The sequence below is a fragment of the Etheostoma spectabile genome, chromosome 7, assembly GCF_008692095.1.
Source record: "Etheostoma spectabile isolate EspeVRDwgs_2016 chromosome 7, UIUC_Espe_1.0, whole genome shotgun sequence".
Taxonomy (NCBI): Eukaryota; Metazoa; Chordata; class Actinopteri; order Perciformes; family Percidae; genus Etheostoma; species Etheostoma spectabile.
In genome coordinates, this window is record NC_045739.1 from 8,201,812 (window position 1) to 8,213,262 (window position 11,451).

The window sequence follows — 11,451 nt, forward strand, 5'->3', positions numbered from 1 at the left end:
GTGTGTGTGTGTGTGTGTTTGCTAGGAAGGCAGCCAGCAGCATGCCAGTAGGAGGTGGTTTATCCAGCCCAGACACTGTCTGTTTATACTACTCTGTTTATTACTAGTGCAGTGCTACTCAATTATCATCTGATTTATGGATTGGCATGGCGTGTGTATGTGCCCACATGAGTGGTTGTTTAGTGCCAACGCAGAGGCACAGTATGTGAGTGTTTGTGTGGGTATTTACTTCATGTGTGTGCGTACATATGTGAAAAAGAAGCAAAGAAAGATGGTTTTGTGTCTGTACATCGTGTGGGTCGGAACATAGAATGGTTATAGTTAGTTGTGTGGCGGTTGGTGTGTCTGTGTATGTAGATTGATAGTGGGTGGTGGTTTCTCTGTTGGTGGATTGCCAGTTGCACAGAAGAAGCCACAAGTGTGAAAGAGAGTCTGAAAAAACAATTTTTGAACTCTTTGGCCCCTGTCAGGTGTATTAACGCTAGCTATGATTCGGAATGGCTCAGAATGTATGTGGATGGGCTGCATATACTGAATCCAACACAGTTTCCTGCCTCATTCATTATCCATTTTACAGACTCTCCACTCTGGCATGGAAACCGTGTGCTGACTGACTCAAACTCTGTGGGTATGCATGAGCATCTAGTATAATAGGGATACAGTAGCTCCCGCAGAGTTTCTTCAGACAGTCAACTCTCTGTTTCAATATGTCGTTGTATGCGTCATGCCTCTACTGTACTTCTATATGTGTCTGCTACTCACATGCAGTGGCAAAGTTTGCCCACACACGTGTGTGTGTGTGTGTGTGTGTGTGTGTGTGTGTGTGTGTGTGTGTGTGTGTGTGTGTGTGTTAATCCGTGCGTTTGGTTTCTGTGCACAACCATTTGTGGGACAGGAGTGTTTGAGATCAGGCTTTGGAAAAGTTTCTTTACACTCAGCTCATCCATCTTATTGGGGCAGCTGTCTCATTAGTGTTAGCCAGTCACTCCTATCAGTATGACCCCTCCCTGGGTCAGCGCGTACGGGTCAGAGGTCTCAAGCAGGTCATCTGCAGGTTATCAGAGAAGGATCCACTGCAGTCATACACTGCCACTGTAATAAATTTTTCTTAAGTTAAAAGCACAGGAATACGAACTTTATGTACATTGGCAGCTGTAGAGAATAGTGGAACATCAAGTTATTGTAGTTAAAATCGTGTCACATTATCAGAGGAAATTCTGATTTAACAAAGACATTTTACATGAATACAGGCACAAGACTGTATGTGTGTCTCTGCACTCGTGTTATGTGACAGCATTGGTGGACGAGTTTGTCCCTGTGCTGATTGGATGTGTAAGGGAATGCAAGATGTGTCTGGGCAGAGGATGGATGTCTTTTTAATCAGAGTGTTTCTGTTGGAACTCAGTCAGATGGCCTATTAACCACTATCTGGAGGAAGAGAGAGAAGAACAGATGAGGAAACAGACACTTTCTCATCCAGTTGGCAATGCAGCAGAGAGTGTCAACGTTGAATGTAGCCAGCAGGTCATTGTAATAAATACCTTCCAGTACAGGGGGAGACACACTCACTGCTATTTAATAGCTTAGCTCTCCTAGTGATCTGTCATCAGTGAAAACATTAGGTAGTTATTGTCAGTGTTTTATTTACTGTCAGGTGTGTAGGTGTAAATCCTAGCTAATCTGCATTAGTGATCAGAGATACTGAACAGGCTTCGTGGAAAGCATCTGTATCAGCGGTTAGCACTAATGCTAATAGCTGGATTTGTTAAGTAGAGCTCTGAAAGCAATGGTTTCTGATCTCATTATGCAGTTTGTGCAAATAGGGTGGACCAAAATGGAAAATACATTTCATAGAATGACACACTAGTTCATTCTAATCTTTCCCTATGAATTAATTTAAGTAACACTGTGTGGTGTGTGTTTGGCTTCCATCATGTAGTTTGTAGCATGATATTGAATGTCTTAAAAGTACAAGATAATGAATCCAGTGAGTAGGCTTTTTGAAACATAACCAGTTTTCTTTACCCTTAAACATCAGCAGTAACTATACATATTCAAGAAAGTTTATGCTTTCAAACACCTGCAACTGGTGATTTCCAACATGGAAATGGAAAAGATGCTCTCTTTTTTATGTTTAAAGTGAATTTAAAGCCTTATTTCTTTTTCCTACACCCCTTATCTCATGGCTGTATATTATTATTAACCAGTGAAATTATTTCGTACAGTTCTTAATGCCTATACTTTTAAAGTTTCTGTGGTGATGTGGGAGCTAAACTCTGAGAAATAAATCAAACTCCCAGTCCCAGTCCATATCACAGCTATTGACGTGGTAAACACTCTGGTATGTAAGGGAGGGTTTCAGGAAAAGGGAGGTGTGTGTGTGTGTGTGTGTGTGTGTGTGTGTGTTTGTCTGTGTGTGTGTTAGTGTATGTTTGAACAAATGTATGTACTGTATGTACTGTATGTGTGTGAGTGTGCACGTGTGCATCGAGGGCGAGAATACATATTGGTATAGTGGAGTTGGCGAGGGTCTGTTGGCTGGCAGGAATCGACGGTTCGGACAAATATTCATACACTCACAATCAACCATTTGCATACACAAACACACACATATCATTTTGGGTCTGATTCTTATGACGATAATCAAACTCCAGATGTTGAGAGCATCCATCTTTTGAAAATACACACTCTATGCATGCACGCCAACTCACAAATAACCTCCAAAGTCTCTGTATACAACATTTTTATATGAAAATATTTGTAAACAGTGTGTATTTGCAGGTGTCCATGTAATTTAAATTTTTGGCTTTGAAAATGACACGTCAACTTCCTGTTTTACTATATTGCGCCATAGCTAGAGAAGAGTGTTTCATAACACACATATCAAATACATAAACAATGCCATACACTGAATTTCACTACATTTTCTCACATTTAAACATGTAGACACACAAGCAGAGTTCTTCCTCTTTAATCTCCAATCTGTTTCACCCTGTCATACACACACAGAAAATATATAAAGCCAACAGTGAACGGTATTTGTATTGCGATAAGACATGTCTAAGCACCATTAAGCATCTATCAGTTATAAACAGACGTGTTCTGTTTGGATCTCTCAGCACCGCATCGAGACAAGCGCCTCAGATAAAACTTCAGACTCCAGTGTTGATCCAACTGCCTCATGCTATGCTTTCATAGTGCCTCGTTTCTTCTCCTCTCTCCTTTCCCTGTACCCCGTGACTTTTTTTTACTACAGAGAAAATGTATTTAATTCAGATCGTATCAGCCTCTTATTTCATATATTGTGCATCGCTGAGTAGTAACTGCCCTGGTGTGTCCTTGTCTGCTTGAAATCAGAGGATTTCCTTCCACTCTGCTGTTTATTAAAAGAGAAGAGGAGAAAACAGAGTAAGAATTAGAACTTATGAAGAGGAGATACAAATCTGAATTTCTTTCTTCCAAGGTTATAACTCCTTTTAACCTTTGTTTACCCAGGAAAGATCTACTCAGAATGCATTCTCTTTTCCAGCAACACCCTACTTAATATTCACAGTTACCCGCATTCAAGACTGGGAGCGTCCCAATGTGACCGCAGCTTCCTGCTGTTTGCCACTCAGCAGCTTTACAGGAGCCCTACTGTGCCCTGCTCAAGGGCACGTCACCGGTACTCCTTGAGGGAAGTTAGAGGATCCTTCATTCATTCTTTTTTTTTCAATGCTCTTCTAAATATGCATGTGAGTTCTAGGAGACAAAAAGTAAAGACATACAAGAAGAGGAAAAGACTGTTAAAAAGGATAATGGAAAAGAAAATAGATGAGATATAGAAAGAACGATCAAAATATGTGTTGAGAAATACAAGTGAGAAAAAAACAGAGCTGTGCTTGGCAGCTAGAAATAAAGTGAAGCTGCTTATGTTGGAAAGCGGATGTGTGGAATGCTCCAGGTGAAAGAAGCAAGAGGAAATGTGAAAAATTACTTATTACGCTCAGTTTAGGAAATGGCTGGACCCGTGCACAGTGCTCCCACTCTCACACACTTCATCTTTTTAAGAAATGTCACAGCAATAAAATACTATTTTCCCCCCGTGAATTTACTCATTTCGGTACTCAACAAATCACAGTTCTCCTTCATATTTTCCACTTACATGCAGCCAAACCCGTCTGCTTCTTATTCACAATCTACGTGCCCTCATTTGCCTTCACATTGGTCAAAACACTTACTTCATTTTGTACTGATGGGTTGATGGGGGTATATCAGCTATCAAAAGGGACCAGCGTGTCTGCTGGTTTATACACCTGTGCCAGTGCCGGCTGTGTGTGATAGCTGATATGCCCTTATGGCAAGTTTGTTCTCCATGGACATGCCTCTGAGCTTATAAAACACACTCAGAGACATCAAAGATCAAAGTATAAACAGAAACCTTTCCTCCTCCTCCTCCACACTGTGTAAATACACATGTGCTTGTGTGTGTGTACATATACTTTATTTATAATGGTAACAGAATTGGATAATAATCTTAATTTACGCAGCCCATTTCAAAACTCACTCATAACAATGATAGAAAACATAAATAAAATCAGCAGCGGTCAGCGGAGTTATTAAAAAAAGAAATAAAGAAGTAAGCCAGAGACATAAATGACAGGCCTAATAAACTCTGTGTTTTTGTACATGGGGAGTAATATCAGATATGAATACTGACACACAGTTTCCTGTCCTGCTCTGTCTTCCCTTATTGTAACAAATATTTCCTCAAAGGATTTGAAAAGCACTATGGTGTGTGCATGTGTGGCAAGGTAACTGTGTATTAAATATATTCATCTTGTTGGGTATATTTCACATTGATTGCACACCAACATCACTCATAAAAGCAGAAACACACACACACACACACACACACAAACACACACACACACACACACACACACACACACACACACACACCATTATAAGGGCTACGACAGCAAATATTTTCCCATATGTGGGGGCGGCTCGTATGTTTTGCCCAGAGTAAACACCCCAGTGTGAATGTGGAATAATAATGCGGCGCGTTTTAGCAGCTGCTTGGTCAGTTGGTTTACAGTGTTAGAGGGTTCTCTTAAGCACTAATTTGTCACTGTCAGCTTTCTCGCACTTTCTATGCATATTTGTGTGCATAAGTGTGAAGGCCAAACTAGGAGTTCAAAGTGTGTTTTGATTCTATTTTGAGAGTGTTTGTGACAAGATATAGATTTTGTATAAGTGTAGCTGTGTGTGTCTTATGGTGTATTGGTTTTGTGGGTTACTGTGTGTCTACCAGTGAGTGTATTAAGTGTTAATGCTTGCGTTTGTTTTCATGCATATTTCTATATATTTATGTGTGTGCGTGTGCGTGTGTGTGTGTGTGTGTGCCACATTTCTCTGGCTAAGTAAGTTCAGTAAATGACAAGAAGCAGATCTTTGTTTGAAGGTAAATACATAGTCATCCTGGCTGGTTTATACATGGTTCAGCTTTTGTAATCAGGACCTCAGCAATGCACAACACTGACAGCAGATTTATTGCGCGTGCGTGTGTATTTCTGGCAGTGTTTATAGACTCATTTATTTTCTAAAAACATGCCCCTGTAGACTTACCTCTTGCTTACATATCTATTTTTGAGAATGTGTGAGCCTGTGTGGGTGCATGTGCTTGCATCTCCTGTCTGCATGTGTTTGTGTGTTTTGTTGTTGAAAGATTTACACAGCAGTGTCTCACCTCCATCGTTCAAGTCTTGTCTTGTCCCAGTCTGCCCTGTTACTAAGACAAGACATATGCACAGTACTTTCCTGCTTTACTGTACACACTGTAGCCCTACCATTTACCTGTATGATGTAATATGCAGGCCTTGTTTTAACTGAAAATAAAGTAAAAGCACCACATGATCAAACTATATGGTTAAGAAAGATTTATTTAAAGTGTACTAGGGCCATCGTATTTTTTGCAAAGGGTATGTGCATATATCTTTACATACACCGTGGTCATATTGTGTGAGATACAAATCTGTTTGTATTCCATGGTTTTTATGATGGATTTACATGTCTTTATTGAGCATCTCTTTGTCTATTGTCACTCATCTTCCTCTTTCTGAAGACAAATCAACTCTCCTAACGTCCAGAAGCAGACGGTGGCGAGTGAGATAAGGAAAGATGCCCTGATTGATGGACATCCACACTCTTTATCACAGGTTTGAACAATGTTATGTTAAATTGTTTGTGTGTGTGTGTGTGCTCATGTGCACACTTTTTGGCCTCTAGTTGAGCTCTTCATTTCACACTATCTGTGTTGTCTCTTACTATACCCATGTATCCTGCCCTTTCCCCCCAGCTTCTTTCCTCCTCACCTTTTCTGCAAGCCGTTCCTCAGAAAAGTATTATCTTTTCTCCTTCCTCTATTCACTACATTCTCTCTTTCTATATAATTCTGCTCCTGAGCAGAGAGAGCCTTTTTCCAGTCCTTTATGCCGTTTGCTCTCCCTCCCTTAGTGCATCCCAGAGTTATTCCTAAGTGGAAGAGACAGGCATTTAGTGCTGCAGAAATCAGCTCCATACGCAGGCCAGGAGCGGCGGCATAATGGGTCAGATGGGAATAGTAAATAACTGATTTGTAATAATAATTAATAATGTCATAATTTGTATAGTTCTTCTTAGGTGTCAACATGAGTGTCAGCTGTTTGCTGTGTGTGTGTGGGGGTGTGGGGGTGTGTGCATGCTAGCCTGCAGAGCTATACTGAGGTGTTAATATGCAGAGTGCAGCCATGCTAGGTTATTCCCACAGGACCGATGAAGTAGAGTACACCTCTCTGTACCTCTCTGCCAAAAAGAACCAGAGCTGCTCTCAGCCTGTTTTTGGGAGAGATATTTTGTTATTCCTGTGCATGCTGGCAGGCAACATCCAACATCCTATTTCCTCTTCTAAACAGTGTCTAAGTAGCACTCATTACTATTGCTACAACCTGGACAGAAACAAGAAGTGAGTGCCTGAAAGAAGGAAAGAAGGAAAGAAGTACAGGGACTGAAGTGCAATAGAGCAGTGGGATTGATGTCAGGGAGATAGATGACGTCCACAAAAAGAACAAAACGGAAAATTTCAGAGAGATTTTGTTGGTATATATTCCATGTATTATAAAATATAGATAAGAGATAATGCTAGTGTTTGAGCAGATGCAGGAATTCAAGCTCAAGTTTAAGTTTGTTTTCATTCATCCATATCAAAACATGGCTAATACTGAAATTAGCATTTGAAAATGTAAAAGATTTGATAAGCCACGCCAGCGGCATGCTTCATCGATCGCAAAGGCTGTCGGGTCAGTCAGTAGGTAGTACAGACGGAAATATCTTGAAAACTATTGGATGTTATCCCCTGACTTTTGATCTAGCGCCACAATCTTGTCAACATTTTAAAACTCCAAATCAATCTAAGCTCTACTTTGTTTTTAGTGCTAATCAGCAAATGCTAACATGCTAAACTAAGATGGTGAACACAGTAAACATTATGGGCCCTATTTTAACAATCTGAAACACAAGTATACAATGCCAAACACAAGTAGCTTTGTGGGCGGATCTCGCTGTTGCTATTATACCAGTGGGATAAATGACTCTTGCGCCCGAAGGAAATCTAAAATGGGTTGGTCTGTAGCTACGCTACTTATGGGTGTGGTTTGGGCGTAACGTGAAATTAACCAATCAGAGCAATATTTCACATTCCTTTAAAAGCTGGCGTGCTTGTTATGTAAATAAAGAAATGTCACAAAAACATACTTTCTGATGTTTTGGGCTCAATATGGCCATATGGCCATACTGTCAAGATTGATTAGCTTATCCATTGTCTCCAATCCATATCAAAGTATACAATGGGAAACAAATTAACCAATGTACAAAACAGAAAGCATAATCTTGACAACAGAACGATCCAGACAAAACCAATAATATTAACAATTAAGCCACACCCTGTGAATAAAAGCCCCTGAGAGGTATTGTGAATGTACATAATATGATATGATATATTAAGAACAGTATGATTAACTACAGCAGCAATACATTAAAAAGATTAGGAACAATACTGTCACAACCTTTAAAAATAGCACTAAGAGTTAGGATGACCACCACATCTTCCACTAGCTATGATGTTGCTACCTTATAAATACTGCAGAGTATATATTCTGTATATTGTGTCCTGGCTTCCATCTCACGTCCTTCTCACTGCTCTTTCTCTCTCTCTCTCTCCCTCTCCATTTATCTCTGAGTCCATCAGGAACACAGCACGCTCCGAGGGTAAACACAAACAAACACGGCCTTCCCCCACTCCTCCTTCTCCCTATCCATCCAGGAGAGTTTATGTGGGATGGGGTGATAGCATCTCTCCGCTTCATCGTCTCCATCGCGCCACGCTGCACTTCACAAACACAGAGAAAACACATATCGGAAATGTTCACTTCAAGCCTTCACACGGACCTTTTATTTCTTTTTTATCACAATCCACACCCACTATTTAGAGACACAAGGATTATATAAACTTATTTTAAATCCGTCTACAGTTAAAGAAGATGGATGCATTTAGGATTTTCATGTACTCCAAGCTTGTTCCCACAGTCTGTGCATTTGACTGAAACTGTATAGGGAACTTCTGGCCATGCACACATACTTAACATTCTTTAAATTATGAAATTGGGCACATAGAAGTTGACGCTGCACACTTAACGTTTTGACAGAGACAGATGCCTGTGTGGTTTGTGTGCCTGTGTGTGAAGCTGAGGATCATAGGAACACATATGCTGAAAAGTGCATTCTCTCACTCTCTGCTCGTTTATTTTAGTGATTATAATCCCTCCATCAAACGAGACATGTCCAGACTCCATAATGATCCTTCCCAAGGGCATTAGGTGATGATTGGTGCTGCAGAGGCAATTATCTTTCCATTTCTCCCCACTCTCTGTATCTCTCTTGACCTTTTTTACCATTCTTTGTATTCTTGAAAGCCAACAAAATTCTCTTGTTACTAATAAAACTTGCATAACACACAGATGTGCACTGACACAGACAAACAGACAGACACATATACTTCACACACACACACACACACACACACACACACACACACACACACACACACAGGCAGACAGGCAGACACAGCTTTCTGGTCAGGTTTCACCCAGGGGTCCAGTGGTTGCAGCCCCATCTCAGTGGGGTGTTCGTGCATGTGTGTGTGCGTGCATGTGTGTGTTTCTGTCTGTAAGGTGGGGTCAGACCAGTATTTGTTGATTCTGGTGCATCGAATTACTGCCTGTCTGTCACATCCAATTACAGCTTTGGACTGCTGATGCACACAGCCTGCCTCTGTATGTGTGTGTGCGGGTGTTTGTCGCTCACCTCCAGCTGTGTCATGCTGACGTGACGAGCCACAAGTATCTGCTTGTGATTTGGCTGGCCTGGCACTATTTTCATGGCACTCGGGGATAATCCCATCGCTAGTGTTTTAGTCGGTATCAACAAATTAGTCAGTTGGTTAGCCTTTATCATGAAGGGGCCCAGTTTTTCAATATTTACTATTGAATTTGAGTAGCTGGCTTCACCGCTATCTATGTATAATACAGGTACCAAGTCACACTCACTTTAATATTCATGAGGGGCAGTGAATAGGCCATTCATATGCATTTAGCATGAACAGCAGAATCTCGTAAAATCTGACTCTTTTCAGTTTTCCATGCATTTAGCATATCATTTTTTTGCAGTCTTATTTAAATCAGCCCACTCAGATCACTGTTAGACTCAGGAATAATGTTAGATACATGCTCACCAAGGTTGAACTCCATGTGTCATCTACATGTCTGCAAAGCTGCAATTGTTCAATGCCTTCTAATCTCAGTAACTGACTTTTACAAGCAGCCGTTTCTAAGATGAAATGTCAGTTTAAGAGCTTGTAGTTGGACATGCTGAAAACAGAAGTATTTTCTCTTTTCTCCGTATTTCTTTTCTGCTGTCTGGAGAGAATTTCCTATCCATGTCCACTGCTTCCAACAGTGCCGACACTTCTACTTGTAACTTGTTCCCATTGTGTCATATTCATTTGATACATGCTTCTCCAAGTGTGCCATGAAGTCTGTGGTGTTGAATTTACCATTGTTGACTCTAACCCTGAAAACACCGTTTTGTTTCGACGGCAGGTAGCAGCTCTCACTCACCTGCAATGGAACCAATAGTTATTGAACATTATTAAGCATCAGTGTTGCTGCTTCTCTTTATGCAAGGTTACACAAACAGCGGCCATACAAGTTCTCATCTTCAATTGTTCAAATCAAAATGTGACTTTTATTTTATTTCTTATTATATCTGATCTGGTGTTTTTTGCATGTGCAGATTTTGTTACTATGATGATATGATGATATCCACTTGCCACACCAAGTGTAACTGAACTTGTCTTTGTTCAGTTCAAAAAGTGTCTCCTTGTCCATGTGACTCCAAGGCTTTTGCACTGCTCCAAGAAAAGTGTGAACATGTGAACTTGAAGGCGACTCAAAGAAGAAAGAGTTTAGAAAAAAAGAGGTAGAGAAAATCGGAGGGGGGGGTGTTATTATTTCTGTCCAGTGTTTTCTTTCACAGTTCCATCACCCAGTGTGGAGAGGGATCCTTTTCCCCCACTCACCATAGGTGTCAAAGAGGCCACACACAAACTGTGCGTGTGAACGTGCACGGTCTACTCAACACACCCACACTCAGACATGTGCACACTCTTTCTCCATCACTTATCACTCTGCTGTCTTGGCTGGGTCTTTCTTCTGAGAGAAGTCTTATTCTTTTTTGTACTTCCTCAAGTCTTTACTATTTGTTTCTATTTTTCATGGACTGGGTTCTTTTTTTAACAAAAGGTTCAACCACTACACCTTTTCTCAAATCATCTTTTGCCAATAAAGTTTTATTCCAGTGCAAAAAAAACATTTAATGAGTCTTTCAAACAAAGTATACTCAAAGAAAAACACTCTCCCCTGGCTTTTGCTATACTTTGCTTCCAACCCCCCTCCTCGTACTCCTCCTCTGAACTTCTTTCGCCCCCTCAGCTTCCTCTTTCAGCTTCCCAGGATGCCATGCGGGAGACAGCGGAGAGAATCAGGGAGTTGGAGAGGGCTCTGAGAGAGAGCATGAACACCTCCGCCCATAGAGAGGCTCTCTGGGCGCAAGAGGAGACTGCCCGTGTTCAGGCCCAAAGACAGGTTTACCTGATGTTTTCAATTCAATTTTATTTATAGTGTCAAATCACAACAGAAGTTATTTCAAGACACTTTATAGATAAAGTAGGTATAGACCACACTTACAAAGACCCAAAAATGTCCTGATTAAGCGAGCATATGGTGAAAGATATTTTGTACACTGATGGAACACTTGAGACCAGCATATACTTACACACACACACACACACACACTCACACACTCTCACACACACAC

At 40.8% G+C, this 11,451-nt stretch overlaps 1 protein-coding gene across 7 annotated transcripts in view; it reads left to right on the top strand.

The window, feature by feature from the left end:
* Window positions 1-11,451, top strand: part of LOC116692245 (ELKS/RAB6-interacting/CAST family member 2) — a 147,488-nt gene that overhangs the window by 64,279 nt on the left and 71,758 nt on the right. For 6 of the 7 annotated variants that reach the window (XM_032520362.1, XM_032520366.1, XM_032520363.1 and 3 more), the window contains 2 exons: window positions 6,107-6,200; window positions 11,067-11,219. In XM_032520362.1, coding sequence (XP_032376253.1) covers window positions 6,107-6,200; window positions 11,067-11,219 — 247 coding nt within the window. The remainder of the gene's footprint in view (window positions 1-6,106; window positions 6,201-11,066; window positions 11,220-11,451) is intronic. The other variant, XM_032520364.1, reaches the window with a different exon arrangement.